The 26,948-nt window shown below is 41.1% G+C and overlaps 2 protein-coding genes across 3 annotated transcripts in view; one reads left to right on the top strand and one right to left on the bottom strand.

The window, feature by feature from the left end:
- Positions 1-221: 221 nt before the first annotated feature.
- On the bottom strand, positions 222-1,756 carry cldn23.1 (claudin 23.1). Its single transcript, XM_063888861.1, has one exon. The coding sequence runs from the start codon at positions 1,653-1,655 to the stop codon at positions 828-830; it is 828 nt and encodes a 275-aa protein (XP_063744931.1). The 5' UTR covers positions 1,656-1,756; the 3' UTR covers positions 222-827.
- A 4,800-nt stretch (positions 1,757-6,556) lies between these two features.
- tnksa (tankyrase, TRF1-interacting ankyrin-related ADP-ribose polymerase a) overlaps positions 6,557-26,948 on the top strand; it is a 78,735-nt gene continuing 58,343 nt past the window's right edge. For both annotated transcript variants that reach the window (XM_063890301.1, XM_063890300.1), the window contains exons 1-4: positions 6,557-7,052; positions 8,870-8,985; positions 11,365-11,473; positions 18,673-18,768. In XM_063890301.1, the coding sequence (XP_063746371.1) occupies positions 6,563-7,052; positions 8,870-8,985; positions 11,365-11,473; positions 18,673-18,768 (811 nt within the window). In that variant the 5' untranslated portion in view covers positions 6,557-6,562. The remainder of the gene's footprint in view (positions 7,053-8,869; positions 8,986-11,364; positions 11,474-18,672; positions 18,769-26,948) is intronic.

The following is a 26,948-nucleotide window of genomic DNA, read 5'->3' as shown; positions in this document are numbered from 1 at the left end:
TCTGTGTATGTACGAAGAGAAAAGGTATCTGTGTAAAATGTATCTGAATGTGTGTTGGAATTGTGGCCTCATGCAATAGAAATCGCAGGCCAAAATATGATGTAACCTCACCTTTATAACCACAGCTATTCCCGTTATATATTTTTTAGAAAAGTTTGAGTTTTCTCCACATGCAATCTGAACACTTGTAATGTAACAATAAGTTAAGGATACAGACTCAGTCATTTGGAAACAGTGCACATTTAATAAACAGCACTTCTATCACAGAGCAATCACAACAATATTGATCACCTTTCTTTTCCAACAGGTGGACTGTTGTATTACAAGGTTGGCCATAATCTTAAAAGTGCATAAGAATACAGTATTTACATGATAAAAATGTACACGGGGGAAAAAAAAAACTGAATTCTTCACCTTTTACTTTCCTTCTATATTCTCATAATATCCACCAAATCTTCACCTTCACTGCTTTGCTCGAAGCACACTCCCGAGTATCATAAGGATGTTAGTATTTTAACCCAGCTATTAGGGGTCTCTTCTGCAGCCCTGGTCCCCCTCACATCATTTTACACTATTACGGATGAAATAGTGTGGCTAATTCACTTAATAGACTACACCTTATGAGTTTACAATGATTTCATTAGGTCTCTTGGCACCACCGACATATTATTTTATGGTCTAAAACCATAAATATGGTCTTGGTATTATGCTATTACTACAATACTATTAAACACTAAAGTGGGCTCCACTTGTAGTCATTTCCATCTTCCTATCATATTTCCCACTCAGTCCTTTATTGATTGTCCGTTTTTAAGTCGTTTTTCTTCTCACAGGTCTGCATCATAAGGTCTCCCGCCGTATGAGGTGTTCGCTGACCGGGCTGCGGGGCTCTTGGCCCGGGGGAAGGACACATCTTCATCCAGTGAGTCCTTCGAGTATGGGACGCTGCTGGCCGCACTCCGTGCCCGGTCCAGGCTCGGCACTTCGACTCTTCTCGCCGGCTGCTGCCTGCTGGCGAAGCGGGCTCCGGTGACCTGCTCGACCCGCTTCTCCCCCCGGTTCTTCCCTCCGCAGCACCGGCAGATCCCGATGAACATGACGAAGCCACCCAGGATTTCAAAGATCCCGCCAATGTAGCCCAGGATGATGCAGTAGCCCACTTGCACATCTACGGTAGGGGACACCGTTGACACTTCTTTTAGGATGTGTGTGTACCAGGCGATGGGTATGATGGTCATGACCCCGGAGAGGAAGATCAGGATTCCACCCAGGCCAGCCAGCAACCAGTTAGGCCTGTCTGTCCAGCAGCGCACCCCTGGGATGGCCACGGCCAGCCCGATTAGAGTCACGATGAGGGATGCCACCATCAAACCCTGGGCCACCTCGATGATCTGGTTCCCGAAATATGTGGTGTCCTGCAGAGTGCAGTCCGCCCTCGTCTCGACTGAGGTGGCCCTACAGATCTCCCATATGCCCTGCTGGATGTAGTCACTCGGCGGGCTGTCGGGAAGATTGTTAAGGGTCCTCCAGTTTGGGGCCACTGTGGCGGTCAGGTCTAGGATCCATCCGCACGGAGCCATGACCATCCCAAAGATCAGGATGCCCGGGGTGCGCAGGGATGTGCGCATCCACTCCTGCGTTCTCTGCGACGGCATGGTTGTTGATGATGTCTGTGTGTGTGTGTTCTTGCTGCCAAACTCAGTGTAGTAATTTAGAAAGGAGAGGCTGGGTTTTGACAGCCCTAACAGCTGCTCTTTAAAAACAAGTCTGACTGAAACCTGGCAGTGGGTGGGGCTTCAGGCGTACCTGTCTGCTTCCTTGAGTCGCCGAATAGGACAGGTGCGCAAACACAGCCTCTCAACACAGCCTCTCATTTGCACCTGGAACTGCAAGGAAGGGGAAGGGGAAGGGGAAAGGGAGTTTCGACGAAGCTTTTGTCATGCAAATGTGTGATAAGAGATAAAGCACATGTAGCCTACATCTCTAACAGAAAAATTCCAACTTATATTTTTATACCCTTTTTTAAATAGTTTTGTCCACACATTTTAAAATGTCTGTATTTAAAAATGTTGTCCTTAAATATTGTTTAAAGCACATTCAACAATGATGTGATCAGTAAAACGTGTCTGCATACAGTAGATTACATGGTTTCACTTAAACACATTTAATATGTATTACTTTAAGAAAAAGGAGACTGTAAAGACATATCATTTCAAGAAACATTCAAGCACTCAGAGAATATGATGGCTTCGGTTTGAAAATGCCCATATGGCTGTGTGGCAATTGTTTCAGGTAAAAATGCAGTTCAGCAGGAATCATCTGCAACCAACTGTTAAAATACCTTTTCCGGCCTCTTTGAATTTGTCTATCTGCACATCTGTTAGTTTGAATTTAACACTTTGTTCACACATCTCACTTTCCTCTGCCTTTCTGAATAAGCCTAAAACCCAAAACATGAACTAAATAATTGTGCTCCCTGAAAGCAGTAGGGTGAGAGTGTGACTATCCCACAGCCATCAATCTGGTCAACCCCATATAGAAAGTGATTCAGGTTCTAAGAGACCTAAACAACCTGCGAACAGTTTGTGATACTCCCAGAGACTGCATGGTTTAAATGGTCCCATTTTTACCCGAATGTGACCACCTTTTGACCAAATAAGCCCTCTAACATATATCTTTTTTAGTTTGGCTTTAAGGGACTTCCGTACCAGCAAAGTTGTCTTTGTGTTGATGCTATTTCCCACAGCTAACCATGCAAATTCAAACTCTCCAGTCACATCATCCTGAGGGCGTTGTTTTTTTTTTTTCTGAGTTGTTTTTCAGGCCCAGTTTAACCATTGACACAGAGAGCAGTTGATGGTGGTATGCGAGATATGTCAACCTACCGGAACTTTGCATTCTCTTCCTCTGACACTGCAGTCCTGTTTTATCACTTCTACATGCTGAGTCATTGTAGCACCTGTCAGATGTGATCAGCTGTCATGTCGTTTACTATACCTGTGGGTAACTACAGAGGATTGTGAAACATTTTTTAATTGTATATTTAATTGGCCTTTTGGTGCTGATAATTTCACAACCACTCACTAGTATTATGGCTTACTAGATGTATTTTACTTAAAATCCTGTGGTAGCTTCTGGCTTCATCCCAAACACTATCACTAATCCAGGCCTTCTGTTTGTCACTTTTCTTCATTTAAAGATGTCACACTATTTGTCTCTTATATTTATTAAATCTACTGTATTTTCTAATGTTTTCTTTTCTGTCTTTTTTATGAATTCTCTTGCTTTCAGTTTCATTTGTTTGATGTTTAAGCTTGTAAAGCGCTTTGAATTGCCTTTGTGTCTGAAACTTAACTGACCTTAGTTTCATATAAAGATGTTGGCTTTCCACGCAGTCGCACAGTTGAAACAATTTTTAAAACGCTCTCTTTAAAGATGTTCAAGTTCTTCTAAGAAACTGAACTTATCTTTATCTCGACCTTCATTTTAAATAATGTATCTGTTAAATAGAAATACACGTTTTTATAGTTTGCTTTCTCCATTCACTGTTTAATTTGAAGTTTGATATCTTTTGAAAATGGACACAATATACAACCTTTAATTGCATAGTTTCTTGTTATCAATTCTGATATTACGAAAAGAAAAAACATTCTTGTTGTTTGTATTAATGAAACTTTAGAAGAAAAAAAAATTGACTTTTAAATTATACATCATGGAGTTTCAATCAACTTTCCCCAGGTTTTTATTTCTCAATGTCACGATGACGCATGTTTTCTTCATTTCACAATCATTTGCAAATGGCATTTGCAAGATGCTATTAGTGGTGAATGTGTGCTGGCTGTCATCCATACTGATGCAGTGCAGAAATATTCCTTAGTTCCAATGTAAATGTTTTATTTGACCATTTTTGTCCAAAACTACGGCCCGGGGGGCCAAATGCGGCCCACAGGCTATTTTGAATTGGCCCTCAGCTTCTTCAAAATGATAATGTCATATGGCCCACAAATGAAACTTGTGCTTGTCTTATATTGTACTTAAATATAAGTCAAGCACAAGATGATAGGTAAACATATGTTACACTTTTTTCATTAGTTAATTAGCCCACTTTTCAAGTAAATTCAGGCAATTCAAGTTGAAAACATTTTTTAACACATCTAAGTTGATAAAAAAAAAAGCCCAATAACTGATTCACATAAGAAGCTTGAAATATACCCTTACATTTCCCCTAATTATAAGCACTCTGAACGAGCCCTACGGAAAGCTGTGGTGTAGGCTGTTTTTTTCCTAAAGCATATTCAAGTATCAAGCATAACTTACCTACATTTCATTGATTTTGCTAACTCATAACCTAACTTAAGCGGCAATACTTCAACTTAGGCCACAGACCTTCGTATATTTCTCTGTATTAGGCCCTCTGTGAAAAAAGTTTGGACACCCCTGATCTAGTAGAAAACGTTGGGGAAACTGTCTATTATTAATGAAACTTTTTCCATAACTCTGTATTAAGTTTTTTTTTTTAATGTATATCAGGGTTTGAGTTATTAGTCCCAGTATCTTTATAGCAAGAAGGTCTTTGGCTCAAATCAAAGCCACAACTCTGGAGATTTCATTATGTTTGTGTAGGTTTTCCTCTGGGTACTCAGGTTCTTTCTGCAGTTCAGCTCCGGAAGGCTACACAATATTGTACGATGACATTACCCTTAAATATTTAAATAAAGATAAAGTGGAACAATGCAGAACAAAACCAGTGTGACAACTAACATGAGTGTAATAGATCACCTGACAATCCATCAAACTCACATTCCTTTGAGCTCATTTTAATCTACTTCTTTTTTCAAATGCATACATAAGAAAACCACTATATAAACCAGCACAATTACATATTTAAAAATAATCTGTGGAATCATATTAAGCAACTTTATTTTGCACAATGGGGTGTAAGTGTATTTACAAAATGCCTGTAATCACATAAGGCGTAATTTTTTGTGTAAATTGAATTATACTGTAATCAATCATTTTAACAATATATTGTTATTTTGTAGGTTAAAGTGTTTGCTGTGTTAGCAGAACTGCTGCAGCTTCCGTATTATGTCATTATCATAGACCAGGGGAGTCCAAACTAAGGCCTGGGAGCCAACTGTGGCCCTGTGGTCCATTTTTTATTGGCCATCAGCAATTTCTTGTGTCAATTTTCAAATAAATGCAGTCGGTTAAATTTGAAAACATTTGAAAACAAATATTAAAATATACCCTTCATATTTTGCCTTATTATCAGCACTCTGAGGCTTCTGTTTGAAGGCTGCCAAGAAAATAAATGAACTCCTACGAAGAGCTGTGATGTAGACTTTTTTTTCTTTTCGTAAAGCATATTGAAAATGATGATGGATGAAACCCTTTATTTGTCACATACATACATGCACACAGCAGAGCACACACAGTGAAATTGGTCCTCTGCATTTAACCCATCCTAGTACTAGGAGCAGTGGGCAGCTATTGTGCAGCGCCCGGCGAGCAATGGGGAGGGGGGGATGGAGGTGTCCGGTGCCTTGCTCAAGGGCAGCACCACAGCAGGGCCTAGGAGGTGAACTGGGACCTCTCCAAGTAGCAGTCCACTTTCCATATTTCAAGTTTGTTCGGGGACTTGAACCGGCAACCCTATGATTCCCAGTCTAAGCCCCTACTGACTGAGCCACTGCTGGTATCAAGCATGATGTACCTGTATTTCATTGATTTTGCTAACTTCCAACTTAACTTATGAGGCAATACGTGTACTCTAGTGAGTGGCTCAGCCCTTTGTATGTTTTTCTGTATGCGGCCCTCAAAAAAGTGTGGACACCCTTCATAGACTGTATTTAAATGATTACCAAAGTTCTCCACTAGATGGTAGTCTTATGTTTCTCCAAGCCATCTGACATCTGACTGAAGTCCCCCCCTGCATTTTACTAAACTAAACCAACACCCCACATCTTGGGTGATGTCCACCTACAGGTATGCCATATTTCCTACACAAAATGAAAGGTTATTGGTTTTGTGTTACAAAATAGAATCATCAGACAAACAAAATAATATGAATGCTATCTGACAGATGGACTTATAAACACAACTCAGATGAAAACCAATAAAACAGCACATGATCAATTAATAGGTAAAGATAACTTTGTTTATTTTTTGTAACATTTAAGCCCATCATATTTATTTTTTCATTTGGGGCCTTTAAATTAGAATAAACATGAAAACATAACCTAACCTTTAGCTACATCCCAAGTAATTGTATACAAGTCCCAAAATTAAAAAAGCATATTGTATGATTCACATAAACAAACACATAAAGGCCTAAATGTAATCTATATTTGTGTAAACTTTTTAGTAAGTACATTTTTTACAATGTAATTGCGTTACTCGTGCAGTTGGCATATTTTAGTAAAGCTTCATAAAATAGTTTGGGATATACCGCCTAGTTAATTAATCTAATCCCAGTAAACCCAAGCGGAAGTTGGACTTTCGTGAGCAGGAAATTGTCATCAGTGTTTTTGTTGCTAGTGGGTACTGTTGTGTTGTGAAAATGGCGACGCCTCGTCGCTCCTCTCAGCAGCAGCAGCCGAACTCATTGCTTTCCTCCCCGCCCCGCGGCTCCTCTCGCCCCGCCACCCCTCCTGGCTGTCCGGCTGCACCCACCGACGATGCCACCTCGCTTTCCCGAAGAGCCGCGTTGGACAACCAGGCTGACGGAGAGGCAGCCCCTTCATCTCCCACCACCACCTCCCCAGCTCTGGCCCTCTCCGCCAGCAGCAGCAGCACTAACAGCAGCGCTAGCTCACCGACAACCACCGAGGGTAGCGGGACCAGCCCCGGCTCTACGCCCGACTCGGGCAGCGGTGATGCAGCCAGCAGCAGTAGCAGTAGCGGCTGTGGTTCAAACGGGACTTTCAGGGAGTTGTTTGAAGCCTGTCGAAACGGGGATGTTTCGAGGGTGAAGAAACTCGTGGATGCGCTGAATGTTAACGCCAAAGACATGGCAGGACGCAAGTCTACACCCCTGCATTTCGCTGCAGGTAAACATAACGGAAAATCACTGTTGAGACAAACTGAAGTCAGACTGTTTTTGTAGCTGGGAAGATGCATAGGGCGTGGGAGCGACATGAAACTACATAATAAACATTCAACTATTAGCTGTAACCAATGTTTCTCACAGAAGTTTTCAGGGAGGCAACAATTAACAGAAATATCAACAGAAAGATATGAAATGCATTATTAAGCAAAAATAACATTTCACTTAATTTTCAAAAACGGTATATTGTAACACATGATCATTACCCTGTGTATTTCTGTTGGCAAAAACTAATCCCCCATCTTATTCTCTGTTGAATAAGTTTAAAGTCATATACATCTTGGTACCCCTTTAATAAATCTTGTTAATGATAACAAATGGTGCACTTGAAAAGCTTAAGTATATTGTGCATTAACAGCACTGAAGCAGACCTGCTGTTTGAGCTTCTAGATATAAATATGTCCAGCAGTGTAGAGAGAACATACTTTTTCTCAGTTATAGAATTCCCAATTATAAAGTTGAACAGTCGTTCGGCATCTAATGATTTGTTACAGTTCGTTGCTTCATGACATGATTGATTAAAAATTAGTTCTGGATTTGAAATCCTTTTTGGATTCAATACATTAAAAAACTAAAGGCGATGTACAAGTAAAGTCTGTGTTACATTATGGAGTTTTTATAAAGGTAAAAACAATTGGAGTTGTGAATCGATTAGAACACAAGAATCTTGATTCTTACAGAAATCAATTCTTTTCCCCGGCCTTAGCGTAAGGACAGGCCAGTGCAACACACAATATGTGTGGGCAGAGCAATTTCACAACTAATGCTGGCCCTGCACTGTTTTTTGTTCCTTTTTTGAAAATTAGTAGGAGTAAGACTATTTGGAAATAAACGTACCAAAAAATAAACCTTACATCGGGTTGCCGGATGCTCGGTGGTGAGAGCTGGACCCCCATATGCGGTGTCAATTAAGCGGGTTCGACTCCGGAGCTCCACAAACATTTCAGGCAATGTCCTCCCCTCTATCTCCCCCTTTTCAGGTCTGTATCCATTAAAGGCACTTTGTGGCTCAAAAACATACAACAAAAAAAGAAACTTAAAATCAGGGAATAGCTGACGTTTGTGATTTAAACATTGCATCGACTAAATTGTCAGGTGCTTGATGGGTTAAGAGATGAGGGACCAAAAGAAAGGTATTCTACACTCTTGTTTTGCCACAAGCAAGAAGACATAGAAAAGAGTATAGATAAGATATAGTTTTTATTCATTTCCACAGCTATGAAAAAGTGCTCATCTTGACTTAGCTAAGCTTTTCAGCTCTAGAGTGGACTGTTTTTACCTCTTTCATCAGTGCCGACAAAAAGAAAAAGATAAAAGAAGAATAACTCGCACAGCTGCTTCAGATCTCAGGCCTTCCTAATCTTCAGCAGCTTGAACAGTGAGCAGATCTCCGGAGTCCCGTGGCACGTCTTTAGGGAAGACATAACAAGCTTCAGCTGCCAGCCGCTTTCCCAAACCCGCTGCCACGTGTATGGCTTACATGACAAATGACAAAATGAAAATGAATTTAGTATCAATTATTAATATTAAACGGGAATACAATTGAAAACAGACACAGCAGTGCTTTGTTTCCGCTGTGTTGCTCCTAGAGGACTGCTTCGAGTTTGAGAATATCTGGGATCCTTTCTTCCTGGGATGCTGCAGATTGGATTTAACCCTACATAAAAAATGCAATAGGAGTTTCTTCTGGACAAGATCAATTGTCTAACACCTATCTCCCTTTTCCTACTTCCCTCTTTCCTCTCTCTGATCTTCTCTCAGGTTTTGGGCGGAGGGATGTGGTGGACCACCTGCTTCAGACGGGCGCTAATGTGCATGCTCGGGATGATGGGGGTCTGATCCCGCTTCACAACGCCTGCTCATTTGGTCATTCCGAGGTGAGACTTTACACAGCAACACATTAATATATTATTCCCCCTTTTATCTCAGATGAAAATAAGGAAAGATAACTCTTTTTTTCTCTTCTCTTTTTAAAAATCATACATTTTTTCTAGGAAAAATATAGTATGAGGGCGCTAACGTCACTTCCTTTCAAAATTACGGCAAAAATAATGCATTAGAGCAAAGCGGAAAAGAATAGTTTCTTCACGTCTTAAAGCTGCTGAGTCATATATTGCACCTCAAACAACAAATAAATCCTGAGTTACAGTTTGCTTTACTTAAGGGACAGTGAAAGAAAGGAAATGATCTAATTCAGGAATCATAGTTTCAGTGTAAGCCTGCTGCCTGCCTCGTCCACCGGCAGTCCCACCGGACATCCATCGCCTATTTATTCAGAGCTCCGTACAATCAAAACTGTTTATGTCGTCTGACGATTCTATATCTATCTATCGATTTTCATATTTCTGGAATTATTATACAGTTTTTGACGAAAAGAAATACTGTTTTCTGGCATCACTTTAACATTTTATGGGAAAAATCTGCTTTTAGGTACGAGGGCGCACTCCGAAATTAAGAGAGCGCAGTGCCCCTGTTACCCGGTTTACACAAAAGCCTGATAAACATGGGAGAGAAAACTTTTTAGATTTGACTTTAAAACTTTTTTTCCCCCTCCCTCCAGCATTGTGGGAAAAAAATGCATTTTCAAAAATTGGGTGATGTAACATTTGCACTGTGTAATTACTAATACCTATTTGTTCTACATTCAGATAGTTTTTTTAACCTTACATTTCATAGGCTATGATTATGCTAGTGCTGTTGTATCAAAAACCCTCGAATCTGGGAAAGCAAGCATGCTGAAGATGCACAAATCCCTGTGAGTGCAGTATACTCCCTATGAGGGCACACAGAGGTGGAAACCACTCTTCCATTATCCCGTTCGGAAAAAAGGACAGTTTATACTTTCATCGAATATAATTCATTGCTGGCGATAAAAAGATGTAAGGGCACAACGTTCTGTGAAGTGGTAACATCTGAAATGGTTGCAGGAGTAAACTAATCAGTATTTTTTATGAGAGCAGAAGATTATTCTAAACTATGATGTGCACAGTCAGCCTTGAAAATGACATTGAACATTCCCTGTCATTGCTGCTTTGATATTCTGCCGACGCATGGTGATGCTTTGGAATACGTGCTCATGATTTTTGCCCTCATGGCGATTACCCACGGTGATCAGTGTAATGTTTACAGTTTGGATAATTTCAGAAGCTTTTAGAGCGTTCTTTGAGAGCACTTTACAACCTCGTCAGAGTAAGCGCCGTGCTAATGCAGCTGTGTGATGAGAGGAAACACTGTCCTACCTGAAACCTTCCTCACAGCAACTACACAGTTGCTAGAGTTGTGGAACCTTTCATAAAATGTAGGATTTAACCCTTCACGTTAGACAAACTTACATCAGAGCAGAAACTGAACCTCGATACTTTTTGAATACAAGTTGAAACTACACGTATTTGGTAGGAACCATGTGAATAGATGACAACTCATTCTGCATGGTAACTGTAGCATGTCCCCTGTACCCCATACCTTATCCTGAGAACCACGGATTAAGGCCATTTAATGGGATGCTATCATTTGGAGCAGGTGAGAGCCGATGTCCTTTGTTCTAAGGCTCACTTATCAGCAACCTTTGGCTTTTTGCTTCGAGGGGCCCATTATGGTTTTTTGCTTTTTCTCTTTCCCGTGGTGTATTATATTGTTTTTTGTGCATGGTCGGCAACGTCTAAAATCCCAAAGTTCGCCTGAAACGCCTCAACTGGAGTCCTTTGTTTGCTTCTGTAACATAGCGACATCACTACTAACACTCGCGCTTCTATTTGCTAGTGCTCCAACACATTGTACGTAATAGGCAAAGGGATAGGACATCTTTAAGCAGTTGACCTATATCAACAGAGCTCGCCAGCTAACCCATCAGAGCAGACTGGACTCTGGTTTCAGACAGAGGGTGAAAAGAGGTGCTGCAGCACAGGCAGTATGAGAAAAATAAAGAGCTTTTGAACATTAAAACACGTCACAGTAGAGGCACAAATTACAAATATGAAGCCTGGAAATGAGCAATAAAGGGCCCCTTTAAAGTAGACCCCTATCTCCTTTACTTTCTATCCTCAATGTGGGAATAAAGGCAAAATTGCTCCCTGAAAAAAATGGTGATGTTAAAGTTACTGAGCAGTTTATGGCCAATAAAGCTCTAGCTTATCTTGATTGATTAACCCCTATCTGCTTGAGTCAGGGAAACACAAACATGGGGGGAAAAGCACCTGGGATTTGATGTTTTTTACTAAATAAAGAGTAAATGCTGATGTTTTGTATGCTGTCTTCAGGTGGTGTCCTTGTTGCTGTGTCAGGGGGCGGACCCTAATGCTCGAGACAACTGGAACTACACGCCACTCCATGAAGCTGCCATCAAGGGCAAGATAGACGTCTGTATAGGTAAGACACAGAGACTCACACTGCAAACATCGTGGGAAAAATGTACATAAGTGAGTGTTAACTGGTTTGCTCGGTGTGATTACGTAGCAAGGGTGAGTATGTTTACGAAAAAATTGCCTAGTGAAAACATTTTAAGACCCAGTTAGACGAAATTATCTGTGAGCAGAGCAGAAACAGAAGACATTCAGCAGTGTTTCCACAATGGTTCCCACAGTTGCATTGTTCCTTTGGGGGCAATACAATTCAGTGGTTGTTCTGGGACTTAGCTAAATATGTTCCATTATTTGCGGTGCTATTGCTGTGGTGAGTTTATATTAAATCCTCTATTGCTTTTTCCGAGTAGTGTTTGTGTGTATTCTGTTTCTATATCTCTCCTCCACCTGGTGCTCTGTATAATCGCACAGTAATTTCCGATACTATAATAAATCACCAGACTGTATGCTATTAATATTTTCCATTTAACAAAAAGCAGCAAATAAGCTGTGAACTGCAATTACTGTGTTCCTGCCTATATTTAAACCTACACAGGGTTCATGGACTTCTTTGTCTTACAATATATGAGCTCCCAACAACACCACAGGCTCAGTTCAGGAAGGACATTAGCAGCAGCAGTTTATCTTTTTAAAAGGTGAATTGGAAATTAGAAAAGGCTTTATTACTGATCCCTGAGGAACATCCGAAGTAGACAAGATATGCTGCTGCATGACAAACTTCTGAGCAGTCGGTTGTTCGATAATCTCTTTATGATCTTAATGGAAAAGCATCGCTCAGTGCGAGTGGTAATGACTGCGATGATAGTCGGCGTCACCTTGCTGCCGGCTTCAGTCTGCAGCTCTGAGAGCAACAAGGAGGAAAAGTTGCTCCAGTCATTTTTGTGTCCACGATAAGCTGCAGCAGTGCGTCTGGGCCCTGAATGACTGCAGTGTGGACAAAACATCGGGGAAACATGATCCTTTTTGTTTGTCTTGACAGTGAAGCTGGTAAAAAAAAGACCAGGTTAGATCATTTTAGAAAGAACAGAAACACCACCATATATAGAAAACAAAGACAAGTCATGATTTAGAAAGATAGTCCTGTGATTCAGGACGCCTGATTGGACAGCTTGACTGCTGCGTGCAAAACTGAATCTCTCAGTTGGTTTGCTTCTATCTCTGTAACAGATTTTGAACCTCTCAGCGGGCCAGACTGATTCCCACGAAAACATTTGTTCTTAGTTTTGCACATTCACCAATTCTCACATTCGTTGGCCCAATCCAAGCATCCCCCCCTAAGGCCCTAAGCCGTGAACCCTCAGGGACACAAATGACGTCAATGGGTAAATGTTTGAGTGCAAGAGGCTGCAAGGGCTCCAGATGGTATAAAGTGAAGTGAGACAGCACTGTGCGGAGACATTTCACGTTACCTTGATGACACTTAGTGGGACTTTTTGTTTTTTCAAGTGCCTGCTTTGAACGTCTTCCAGGTTTTTGCCCTGCGAGGTGATGAGAGGATATGGCAGATCATTGATTTGGTTAAACTAAAAATGGTTCAAGAAGAAACCAGCTGTGTAATATCTCCTACCATTGCATCCTGATTTCATGTTTGTTTACGTACCATTCATTTTTTGTTGTTAATGTTTCTGTATAAATGTAGCATACTTGGCTGGAACGCCTGTGTGCCAGTCCTCCTTGCTCATTGATATTTTTTTGAATGCCTCTGGGCCCTGACACAACGCTATGACTCGTGGGTAATACCTTAAGACAAAGTCTGCAGAGCTGCCGAATTACAGAAAGCCTGCAATAAGGGCTCAGGAAGTCAGCAAGACGGCCCTAAAGCACTTGACGAATTGACAGCAGGGCGAGTGTGGAAATTGGGATTGGGCCTGGGAATCGAAAGGGATTGGAGCACACTGATTAATTGCTGCCATTAATTATGCAAACCGAGTAGAAAATTAAAAGCTGCAAATCCTCCAGTGTGCTCCAATACCTTCTTTTCTCTTGGAAGTTCTCTGTCCTTGTGCTGAGAGGCACCTAAACCAGCTGTGTGCTGCTAGAAGAGGCAAAGGGAACCCTGCTTTGCTTTGAATTGTCTTATCTTACAAACTGAACTCAGTAATGTTTGTTTGGGTCTCTTGTCTGTACAGATAGCTTCTCTGCACAGGGGGTAAACAGTCATTTAGAATGTAAATGCCTAAAGTCTAAATTAATTTGATATGGAAATTATACGACATTTTCTTGTATATTTAATGTTTTTTTTTTGTCATAACGGGAATGCCATAGCAAGATTGTGTTTTAATGGCACTTTTCTAATGACATGTCGTTTGGGGCTGTATGAATACTTTCAATATGTTTTGTGTCCTCTAATGAAATGACTGCTGAATTTTAGCCCAATTTTTATTTATTTATTTCTGAAGTGTTAAGCCCTTCTTGCAACTTTTATGATAAATCCTACCCACAAATGGAGAAACAGGCAGCCTGTATAGCAATTTAATGGGTGTTGATTATATCCTTATTATTGAATCTCACAAACTTGCAGTTTGTTATGTAAGGTTTGCATTCATCAGGCGAAACGGGAGCAATTTACTACAACACGTTTCTGAATTCAAAGTGTTTGGTGGATCTGGTAAGGGGAATAAGAATAAGAGAAATACTAGAATGCCCTTGGATTAGGCTCATCCTCTTGAAATTATATTCAGCAGGCTTCAGAGACAGCAGGTCATGCGGAGGATGTTGACTACTTATCCAAACCCTCCACTCACTGTCACCCTTTAGTTGCATGATACAACGATGTTATGGTGGCATTCTGGAGCTCAGTACTGAGACAACTCCAACTGCACTGCTCCTGTAAACCCAGCAGTAAGCGTGACTAAGCACTGTCACGTCGGAATGCTGCCTCCCTCTGAAATACACATTTTGTGAAGCAAAACGATGATAAATCGCAACCAGTTCAAGAAGCAAATATTTTCAGGTCACCAATTTGGGAAAGCTTGCACCTTCACTGCTCCGTTTCTGAAGAAACACATTAAGCTCCCCTCTGGCAGGAACTGAAAGATACTTCTATCAATTTTCTCAAGTCTTGGATGCGAGCGTTTTTGACTGCAGCAGCAGGAGGGCATTTTTCAGCATTACCATACAACTGTAAAAAACGACTAAATATAAATAAGACTTAATATCCTCCTTGGGTTATTTTGCTGTGTGACTGATGGTTTATTTTATAGTAAAATGATGTTAAACCATTTGGATAGGCTTCCAAAATCACAAAAAGGTAGTTTCTTTTATGATGTTAATCAGAAAAGGAAACACCAACTTTGTCCTATTTTTTTGTTTGGTTTCATGTCCCTTGACTGCATAGTTACAGGCACAGCAGTGCATGTAAACAAAAAGCACATGACATCCAGCAGCTTGTTTATTGAACAGCGTTTTGGTAGCCTGTCATCCTGCCAGCTTAGAGATTTGGCAGCAGAACAAGAGTCTGATTCGACTGTAACTTCAGCTCAGCATGAAGGATGCTCTGTCCTCTTCTTTGGTGCTCAGACAACTTGAGTAGGAAATTAATCTCTCATTACCTCGTTGCTTCAAAATCTCATCAACAAACTTGGGATAAGAAGATCTTGGAAATCCGAAAGCACCCACACGATTGGCTGGAGCTGCGAGTTTAAAACCACACCGCCTCCATGAATATCAGTAGTGGGTTAACTGTGTCCTCAATTCCGACGCATCAGCTTCATTTGACTGGTTGTTGTTAGGATCAGAGACTCCTGAAATTCCACCCCTTGATTTGAATTGTGAGATGCCTTGTCCAGGGGCTTCAAATGAGCTTAGACATCTGTTGTGTGGCAGGTTAAGACAGTTGCATTGGTTGAGTTTCAATAAGATACCAACACTTATTTATATTATTGGTTCATCGCCCTTATTTGTATTAAGATATTATCTGTAAAATGTGCCCAACACAATTTATCGTTCTCCAGTCTTTAATGTCCTTAGTGACTCTAATAACCATGATGCTAAGTGCTAGTTGAATTCTCCAAATGCTAAGGAAAGACCCTTCAATGCGTCCTTTTTCTAACTCCTTAAGCAGCGGGTACATTGGACCCAAGAGCAACATTTAAAGTGACACAACATTTCATTTCAACCTTGCTAATAAAGTAACCTTTTTTTCCGCGATGTCCACGTTTCCTTACGCCTGCACGAAACAATATAAAGTAACTAAGATACGTTTTTAGTAGCCGGTTTTAGGAACATCGTAGGTTCACCAGCATCATACCATGAGTCTCAATAAACCCTCCTTCACATCTTTGCTTGACCTCACAATGAGAACAAGGAAAACATGTTTGGAAAGAATAAAAGTTTTAGGCTGTCGAGATCATGGAGTGCAGGTGGAGAGTTGGAGGGAGAAGCTCAGGTGAGGGGAATGATCTGATTAACCAGGAGAATTGTCAGGGATCTGATTGGCTGGAGAACAACACTAAGAGCAGGGAAGGTGCTGATTGGCTGGGGAAACTCTGGGAGCAGGGAAGGACTAACGAGGTTGATTCAGAACAGGTGTGTAGCAGGGCAAAGGAGGGCTAGGCAGCACAGGAACACAGGAGTCAAACTTTGATAGTTTTACAACCCAGAACCAAACAAAACTAGAATTAGATGCACTCCAACATTTAAAATCTTCCTAAGCCAATGCTACATCCTTCCACCCATTGTCACAAATCCTGCAAAACCAAAACAGAAAATCAGTTATTATTTCAGATGTTTGCTTTTCCCTGGATAATGATGGAAAAAAAATGTAACCATTGTCCATTATTTCTATGGATCGATTTGTAGCCTTGTCGTATTAGGGGATATTAGGTGTAGATGTTAGTCAGTTTTAGACGTTTATTTAGTAGGGATGCTCTCTGTTTTACTTTTCTAACTGTGACAGCACCAGAACATTATATCCATTCCTTTGTTATGGAGGTGGCGGTTTGACATTCGCCCACGTACTTGCCGGCAGCTTTTAGCCTAAATGCTTGCTTGTGTAAAACTGGCAAAAGAAACTTAAAAAAATCTAACCTCAGATTAAACAGGCGTGAAAAAATGTCTCTCTCTGGCTGTATGAAATTGTCCTACTTGTTACTTACTGAACATTTGGTCATTTCAGACAGACATAAGATAACTATTGCAAATCTGACATTGTCCTGAAAACTAATCCTGTCCAAAGAGGGGATTTAGGTTGTTCAGAGAGGGTTTGTGCAGGTATTACTGACAAGCTGTGCCCATTAGGGACCAAACTGAAGGCTCACGATTAGACGTTGACAGACGAAAATGAATTGTCTGGATTTATGAACTATTCTAACTCGGATATGTGTGTTAGTGTCAGACTGTCATTTCTGTGTGTGTATGTGCCCGCTCATGTGCGTTTATGGGATTGGTACAGCACTAAATCACATATTTTTTTTGCTGAAGGGTGAGCGAGTGGGTGACTAAAGTCTGCGTCAGTGCTGGGGCAGGAGCACACGCACGAGCATACACCTGCACACGCTTACATACACACACGCCTGGTTATCCTCCTCTTCTCTGCTGGGTAGTGAGGTACACAAATCAAAGGGCATGTGCACTGGGAACTGCTCAGCAATCACAGTAGTGGGACATTAGAGAGAGAGATGCAGTGAGTGTTGACATTAGCGCCCTCAAAAGAGCTAATTTACCAAAAAAAACTGAGGCAGAGTTTGTTATTCAGCTCATACCTGTTCTGCACTCGCATGACTCTGCCCTCTCCTCTCCTCTTCTGCCTTTTTCTCTACTCTCCTTTCTTTTCATCTTCCCCATGCATTTCCCTCTTCTCTGTACTTCTATTTTCTTCCCTTTTTTCATTTCCTCTCTTCTCCTCTACTCTGTTTATTTATCTCTTCCTTTCCTCTCCTGGTTTCTTCATTCTTGTCCTTTCCTCTTTTCTGTTTTCCTTTCCCCTCCTCTCCTTGATCCTTCCTTCCATTCCCTTCCTACTCTCATTCTCCTTTCTTCATCTCTCCCCTTCTCTCTACTTCTATTTTCTTCTCTCTTTTCCAATCCTCCCCTCGACTCTGTTTATTCGCTTCTTTCCTCTTCCTTTCCTCTTTTCTTTTTTCCTTTCCCGTCCTCTCCTTGATCCTTCCTTCCTTTCCTTTCCCACTCATTCTCCTTTCTGAATATCTCCTCTCTTCTCAACTGTTCTCCTTTCCTTGCCTCAATGTTTCTTCTCTCCTCTTCTCTTCTGCCTTTCCTCTATCCTTCTATTTTCATCCTCTCCACCTATTTCCCTTCTCCTCTCCTTTCCTATTTTCTTATCTTTTGCATTTCCTATCATCTCCTATACTCTCTGTGTTTCTTCTCCTCTCATCTTCTTTCCTTTCCCCTTCCTCTCCTATTTTCGTCTTCTCCAACTCTCATTTCTCCTTCCTTAATCTCTTTTCTCATCTCTTCTTTCCTCACCTCTTAACATTTCTTCTCCTCTGTATTTACTACATCCTTCTCTTTCTCTGCTCTCTCTATCACACTCTTGTTTTGCTCTCTCTTCCCTCTTTTCGTCCTCTACCTCTTCCATCCTCCCTGACTCTCACTCACCCTCCCCTCCCCTTCCCTCTCCTCTCTCATCTTGCTCTCCGCTGCATCGCTCAGTCAGTTGGGGAGGCGAGAGTCCCTCCACTCGCACTGCCTGCCTGCCTCGGCTCTGCTGCTGCTGCTTCTTCCTCGATCAGCCGTAGCACCTCGCCTCTCTCACCTTCACTCCTCTGTTTTTATTTTCCTCAGCTTAACCGTAGCCTCCCCCCACTTCTCCATGTGATGTGTTTTGTAGCCGATCACGTAGCTGCTTTTTTGTAAGGTCCGCTGTTTATCCGGCGCTGCTGTAGCGTAGTTTCCGCTGCTCTTGTTGTGGCATGTCTGTTTACATCAGCAGCATGGCTCGCAGGGCAGGGGCAGCCAGGGGCAGCCTGGAGAGCAGCGCTAGCAACAGAGGTGGAGCAGCCGGAGAAGGAGGAGGAGGAGAGACATCTGAAGCAGGACATGCAGCAGTACGAGGAACAGTGGCAGAGGAGCAAGTGGGAGATAAGGGAAGAGGTCCAAGAAGAGCAGTTTATGGAGCAGGATGTGGCTCAGCAGCAGCAGCAGCAGCAGGAGGTGGAGGAGGACTAGGAGGAGTTGTGTGTCGGGGAGTTTGCGTGTCAGTCCAGGAGCTCAGCTACTGTCTGTGTCTGCCCTGTTGTTGTACAGTGTTGCTGCAGCATGGAGCCGACCCCAACATCCGCAACACTGACGGGAAGTCTGCCCTGGACCTGGCTGAACCCTCCGCCAAGGCCGTGCTCACAGGTCAGTGTCCGTCTGTGTATCTGTCTGTCAAACTGTATGTATTCTGTTGCAGATGTGTGTTTGTTTATATTCTGCTCCTTCTGTCATTTTCCTTGGGATTCTTCCTCTCCCATCTAAATGTTTTTTTCTACAACTTTAAGTCCACGTTCATTTAAATTTTGTCCAAGGCTGTTTTTTTTATTCCCTCCACCCTCTTATTTTCCAAGGCTGTGCCACTCATGTACTAAAAATGAAGTGATATTCAATCTTCGTGTCCAAGGCCACGCACACATTGGTCTTTACGCTGCATTTTCTTCGTTCTGCTCAGTGGCTTTGAAAAGGCCATTCATTAATTTCTTAGTTTGGCTCTTTGCGTTTATCCAGAGCTGTAATCAGGGGTCAGGGGTGTTTGTGGCTCAGCTTTCTTTTATCTTCCCTTTCTTCTGGCTGAGGCTGCACTCATTGATCAGCTACTCAATGAACGTACTTAATTAAATTCGATTCGAAAGAGCTTTATTGCCATGGCCGTATCAAATCATAGTATTGCCAAAGCACAATTTATATTAAGTATTCACTCATGTATGTGTGTGTGTGGTCATTCAATGCTCCTCAAAGTGTGGCATGCCAAAACATATGCTGCAAATATATGTTTAGTTTCTTTTTCCTTTTCCTTTTTGTCTTTATTTCTTATTGTTTATCTTTCATTCCTGTCATGTCTTGATGAGTAACAACCAAAACAATGACACAGCAGACCTCGACTAAGCAGCATTTTCTCTGAATTGGCACAATTCTGCAAACATTGACTAATTGAAAATACATTTAAACGCAGTTTGAGTATGGAAATACCCACACCTTCAACCTCATCTATTACATAGGCCTCGTGGGAAGCCAAGGAAAGCCTTCTTCACCATTGTCGCCATCATTGTCCCAGTTGGTTTTAGGCAAGTACCGATCATAACTAAAAGCTCATAGCATTAAAAACGTTTCAATTTGTCCTGTACCCCAAAAATTCAGCAGCTTCCTCCAACAAAACTGCAGAAATAGGCTTTACACCCTTCCAGGCAAAAAAATAAAAGTCCCAAAACTCATTGGAGAGCTTTAGTGGCCAACACGGGACGCTAAAACGCTGCAATGAAACTCTGCGAGACTAATTACTGCTTCTTTTATTGTTACAAGCCCTTGAAGGCAGCCGGTCTCATTACACCTATTCAGTGTTAGAGGAACCACTGGGACACTGTTACTGCCTTTTTAAATGAGGAACTAATTAAAAATATATGGCTTTTAAATAAATAATGTTTTAATATATTTGTTTTCAATTCTTCCTAAGGTAGACAGCTGGAAGTCAGACACAGACAAACTTTTGGAAAGATTGAAGGCCGATTAAGTTTTCCCCACGCATATTCTCTTTCGGTGGCCTTTTTCATGCTATATTGAATGAGTTATGTTTTGGTTGAATAGCTTCGATGTTTTTATCTTTGATGGAAAGTTTGAATTGTTTTACTAAATTAGCCATGTTTTGGTTTCCACTAGAGGATGAGTAAAGAGAATTTTAAATATGACTCTCTTTCTGTGTGTGAGGGCAATGACAGGCTCTGAATCAGTTTTGTCATAACCTCTTTCTCTATTTACCCTGGGTGAAATCACCAAAACACACCATTCCTTCAGACACACGACGATAACACGAGTTATTCCCCGCAGTCTTCCCTTTGTAAAATCATTGTACCTGCCAGCTGGAGTCAAAATGAGGTTGCTCGGCGCCAAATATATTTAACATTGTCCGCATATTTTGCCATTTGCCCCATCTGGGTAGCCCCTATAATACAAGTTTTGCAATGAAACTGTCTAGGAATTGCAACGTATGTGCAGTAAAACTACAGTTTAGGAGAGGAGTAACAGAACTTATTTGGTGGAAAATATTTGCCAAACATTGCAGAACTAAATCGTGTGTGTGTGTGCGTGTGCGTGTGTGTGTGTGTGTGTGGTGATGCATTGACTAATGGTGGCCAATGGTGTAAACAACTGAAAGACTGACACCATCTCAAACACAGTTCTGCTGAACACGGTGCAGTTTTGTTGTGTTTGTTGATTGATACCACAGATGGCACGAAATTGAGCATTTGAATAAAAGGCTGGAACAAATATGTGAGCAGAATCTGTTAATCAAAAGAGAACCCGAGAATTGATTCAGCCACATATCCACTGTTGGGAGTTTTGTAGCAGTGTAGGGAACGGTGCCTTGCTCTGGGACACCTCGTTATCACTTGGTTGTTTTCGGGGACTTGAACTGGTGACCTTCTGGTTCCAAAGCCAAGTCCCTATGGACTTTGTCACCACCGCCCAAATGCACATACTCCATAGACAAATGTCCAAAAACTGGCCTCAAAATGGAAAAAAACGTTTCTTAAAACTCCAAAATGTGCATTAAAGTTCATGTTTTATTCATTATCATAGTAATCCAGTCATAATTGTCTGTAGCCCCTGGTCAAAACCCCTGACTAATCTCATGCAATATTACAGACAGGAGTTTAATTTGAAGTAATCTATGATTCAAGCCAATTTTCCTCCACGCTTTTCAGTCATTCATGAGAAGAGTCTTAAGTGAGGCGGGAAAAGTCGTACCTCACCAATGACCTACTGAACCTTGATTTTTTTTAAATGGAAATACAATTTAATCAGATTTATGATCCCCTATCTACTTACTCTTATATTCTTAAACCAATAAAATGGGGGGAAAAAGACATCTGGGATTAGACCATGTTTTAATTTACATAAATTAGGTGCCGTAAGAGACATTTTTCAAGACAATTTATAGTAGGGAAAGCACAGGTGTAATCAATATCATTAATGAAGTCCATGTTAAGCCATGCCAATAATTAAGGCTATTAATAACACCTGCGCTCAGAAGGTCACCAGATGATGAATACAGTCCTTTTTTTTAAACGTTCAAAATACGACTGAAGGCTGAACTCCTCACTTCGTAACCTCCAATTGAAGCCGATGGGTGAGTTTTTCTTTATTTATAATGAACAAAAAGGCTCTCACAATGACAGCTAAGTGTTATTTCAACAGCTGCTGTTTCATCAGGCATCCAGCGGTGCATTCAGGAACAAACATTTGATCTATAACACCAGTAATCTGACTCACCTCCCTCCTCCTGCGGTGTTTCCTCTGTATTAACTCTGTGGTTTAGATCGGACTAATTAATCGCATCTTGTTAGTAATGTAAATTATGCTTTTAATGGCCGCCGCTAATTACCTTAAACTATCGTCCTGTTACATTGTCTTTTCACCCAGTGCAGCCCAAGAGTGATTCCACTGTTGAAATTACCGCAGGCAGTGATGCATTTAACCCAATGCTCTTTAAGACAGATTTACTCTTGGCGGCATGGTCAGGTTTTAACAAAGGTAGCGGAAAATTTGAGCAAAGCCTTTAAATACATATGTGTGTGTTTGTTTGACCTGTATGATTTTCTGCAGAGTTTTGCCTCCCCTGTACTATGTTTTTTCGCGTGTACGATTTAGAAGGTCTGCGTCTATAACTCATAACAGCCGCAGGCGGGCACTGTTATCAGCCTCAGTCTGTGGTGATGGAAGTTTATATTGACCCATAAATTAGCTCTACTGCTCTGCCACATCCAACAAAGCGCTCGCAAAAAAAGATGAACTCTGTTTCCTGTTAGTTTGAGATGTGAAATGGAAAGAGAGTGTTTTTTTTTTTTGCAGTTTCAATTATCGCCCACACTGCATGGTAATTAGGTTTGTTGTCATCTGGTTTATATACTTGTCAGATAATGGCTTTTTTAAGCACAACCTCAGAACACTGCATTTAGCTTATCACACGTATGACACGCCATAATTCACCACCGCACAGCAACTCAAATGAAAATCTGAAAATTAGACGGCTAAAGCCTTGTTGGTGTACTTCTCAACATTGTTTGCAGAAGAAGCGCCAGTCTTACAGCTCGTCAGAATAAGAATATACATTAGTTTAGAATACAATGTTGCAATATAGGTCTCACAATAAACAAGCCATTAAGTGTGACAGAAATGTAAATTCCCATGAGGGATAACCTCCTCGTGACCCTATTGTGCTATAGTTTAAGGGCCTCGAGTTTCAAGTTAATTATATTGTTTCTTATCAGGTAACAAAGGACGACTTGCACAGATTTGCTATAAGATTAGCCTATCACTAAATGGTCAGTAACTCCTGGAGCTACAGTTGCCAAGCCCGCTGTACACAGCCTTTAGCAGATGCCGGAGCAAAGCGGGTGTGCTTTGATCTGATTTTAAGTCCTGCGTCAATGTCTGGGAACGTTGAACAAATTAGCCTTTAGTGAAAAAGCAAAGTTGTTTTCAGTTCAGCCACTGCTCTTCCTTACAGAGTGAATGAGAATGTATGTTTTTCCTAGCATCTAAAACAATATATCAACACACTCATGTAATGATTTGATAATTTACAGTATACGGTGGACATAAATCGAGACTGTAGCTCGGCTACCATCGCCACATGTGACTTGTAAGAGTAATCTGTTAAACATTGAATTAGGTGTGTTAGAATTGTTATAAACAGCCACAATCGAAGGCAAAAGGAGGGAAAATGCAGTCGCAGAACCTGAGAGGTGGGATGAATATTTAGATATTGGGATAATGCTCCTAAAATAATCTAATTCTCAAAGATCTGTGAGAATGGCCACACTCGTTGAAGTGAACTCATTTGTGTCTTTAGAAAGTTGTGGTAACTCATTTATAAGAGTAATAGTAGAAGAAGACTTGCTTTTATTAATCCCCAGGGGAAATTCAGATCTTCACTCTGTTAGTAGAGTTAACATTACATACTGTGCCCGTATGCAAGATGGTGCCACGGACTTAAACAACAACGTTACGTCGGCGCTCCGTAAAAATAAAGCCGTCTGACGGTCTATTTGACACGATTTTCGTATTTCTGGATTATAAAAAAAGACATTGATATTAGCACTCCCTTTATGTTTGTGTTAAGGCTTTAATATAATATATAATACATCCTTTGTGAATCAGACATTGACACAGGTCACAGTTCGTGGTGTCATCAGGAGACGTAGGAAAAGTTAGGAAGGAAAGAAACTGTAATGAGGTGAAAATCCCCAGAAGAGCTAACTTGGGTAGCAAAGGAATCACCGGGAGGATTTTACTTTGCATCAGTCTTTCCTGTCTTTAGTGATTGATCCCCTTTGGGCCGGAAGCAGTGATTAGAACACTTTCATCAAGTTGTTTCTGTCCTTGACAATTCTTCCCTTTGTCCCCTCTTCCTCTCTCCATCCTTTCATTCTTTCCTCATCCATTACGACGTTGTTTAATGAGCTTGCAAATACAGCATGTACTCCATCCACCCCTCATCCTTACATCAGCCTTGGCGTCGATCTTTGCCTTTGACACGCCATCTATACTCTCTGTCCCTTTGCCCCCTGCTGTCTCTCAGCCGCCTGGAGCTCCATACCAATCAGCCCCTCCATCTTCTCCCTGCGACATTTGTCATTTGTTCTCTTTCTGCCCCCCTCTTGAAATGTCTCACTCTGCCTCACCATCTTTACATTTCTGACAGTAACATGGTTGCGGCGTTGCACCAGTCTAAGGAACACATATGAGTCGTGGTGCATCAGAGAACATTTTGCAGCTTTGAAATGGTAGGCTGGTAATCAGTATCACTCCCAACATATAACCGAGTTACCCGCTTAACCAATGCTGTTTGAGCAATGAATTTCAGCCAAATATTTAAAGACCCCACTAACAAACAAACTGGAGAAACATAAGCTCTATTTGACTTGACTGTGAAGGTTAATTTGTGGTTTGCACCTAATTTGACCCTGTTTTTTGTAGCTCAAGTCAGCATCTCAGCTCTTGTATCTATGATTTTATTTGTCTCAAATATGTAGGAAACAGTGTTATATTCAAATGTAAAGATTTTAAGAATAACACCTGTAGAATAATAAACATTAAAGAGTAATTGACTTTAAGTAATACATGGTACTTGGAAGCAGTCATCAGGAATATGCTGGATTTGAAAGGGACCTTAAGGGCCTCTGTGAGGTTGTAATAAGGAGCAGTGCTTGAGCTAAATGCTAATATCAGCATGAAGCAGCACTTTTCTTAAAAGTATGTTATAGTAATAACTTTGATTTTGTAACAATATAATTCCAGCTTGAATAAGCCAATACAAAGTGACATGCCAACACAGAGGATTGTGGGCTAAAAAAAGGATCTACCTTGGTGCAAAAAAAGGCAGACTTTTTATGGGACTTTGGAGTGAGACACCATTGTCTACCAGTTGTGATGTATTGGGTCTCTAAATGTGGCCCTTGATTTCATACTCGCTGTTTCATCTTGCTGTGCCGACGTGTTGCTTGTTATTACTGTAGCGGCAAGGGCATCGGAGACCCGTTTAAATGGAGTGCCGGTGTGTGAGTTGGCAGGCACGATGTTGAATGTCTATCAGCTGATAATCAAAACAGCATCAGGTGGTGGAGAGGCTGTGGTAACTTTCAAAGCTTTAAAAAGTTGACACCAAAGCAACTTTTTCTATTTGGCTTCTCAATTCAAGTCAGCTATTTTGTGATCTGAATTGAAATGGACTGCTAAAACCAAAGCTACATCAAACAGCATCACCTGCCACCACAGATGAGCCAACGGGGTCATCCCATTACTTGCTTTAGAAACGGAATGTCTCTCTGTAAGCCTGTAGCTTAGGACAGTAAATAAAGAAGGGAGGAACTCATTATTGTTGCATAATCAAAAGGAGAGTGAGGGGGGAGAAACACTGGAAGGGATAAATAGAGACGGACGAGAGACGGGAACAGAGAGAGTGAGAAACAGAGTCCATTAGCAGCTATTAATTACATCTGATTTGTATTCACAGACTAGCTGCTTGTGAGCCACAGAGAGATCAATTCTCCACTCTGGACCTCTGTCAACACACGCACACGCACACGCACAGACAGAAACTCGCTTATTCCTTAAGCCGCTCTAGTTTTAACTCTTACTCACACTTTTGCACAAAAAATCATGTCCTGTTGCCGTTTGCGTTATCTTAATTGCCAACCAGACGACAAGGCAGCTAGTGTGGTATACAAACTGTTGATACCCTTTGATTTGAAAGATGATTTCCTTTAAATTGCCCCTCCTTAATGCCTGACTTGCTTAATGTTTTCAGTACTGCTCAAAAACCTGACAACCTTCCTAGCCCACACCAGGAATCTCGAGATGTGTTTCAAATTGGCATTCACCAAACGGGTGTTTAGCTTCGTGATGTTTAAAACAGTCTGATCTGAGGGAATATAATTAAAATCAGGCACCTCCAGTACCATTTCAGAGATAGCCTTTGACCTTTTTACTATTTTTATACTTTTTTAATGCAAATGGTGCTCAGTATAGGTCAGAAAGCGCAAGGCCATATCTGTGTGACCTTTTACCAGACTGCTCCTGATAGACAGGGAGAAAAGGTCCAGTATTCCCCTCCTGCTCAAAACAACGTTCACTATAAAGAAGGTATGATACAGTCTTTGAATCAGTGGACTGAAGTAGAAGCATTTTTCTTATCAACATGTGTGGTTCATTACATACAGGAAGAAGCAACATTTCTAACAGGCCGCTATGAGCAAACGATGAATGTTACTTGTTATTCTCACACTAGCTTTTTCTTGATGAATCCAATTACTTGCACTCAAGCAATGACCTAGTTGGCCTATGCAAATCAATCCAGTCATTGTGTCCCATCATGAAGCATGTTTGAGCATTTCTAGCCTTGGAGTCAAATCAATGTTCTGAATAGAATAAACAAAGCATCATTCCCAATTAAACAACATGGAAAGTCAACGTTGGCATCGCGCTTGGATTAAAAACATTAGGAACAGACTGAAACTGAAATTTGGCTGTGAGATATTACTGTAATATTCCTACAACATTCACTATTTTTGTTCAGAAACAGTATCAACAGGCTTGGTTCAGATATGTAGGATGCAGTTTATCTTTCCGTGCATGTCGGGATTACTAGCTTACTTAACAAACGCCTAATTAGACATTGCTGAACATTTTTTTTTCAAAACTCCCTCCCACTGTCATCTTGTCATAGTTAGCTTTCTATCTTCAGGAATGAGTTACAGATGGTAATAACAAGCTGTCAATGAGAAACAAACCACAGCTTCATGTATATGCTGTTATGGGAGGAAAAT

Source organism: Eleginops maclovinus, chromosome 8 (genome assembly GCF_036324505.1).
Source record: "Eleginops maclovinus isolate JMC-PN-2008 ecotype Puerto Natales chromosome 8, JC_Emac_rtc_rv5, whole genome shotgun sequence".
Lineage (NCBI taxonomy): Eukaryota > Metazoa > Chordata > Actinopteri > Perciformes > Eleginopidae > Eleginops > Eleginops maclovinus.
The sequence above is the reverse complement of the archived record's forward strand: the minus strand, read 5'-3'. Positions and strand labels throughout refer to the sequence as shown.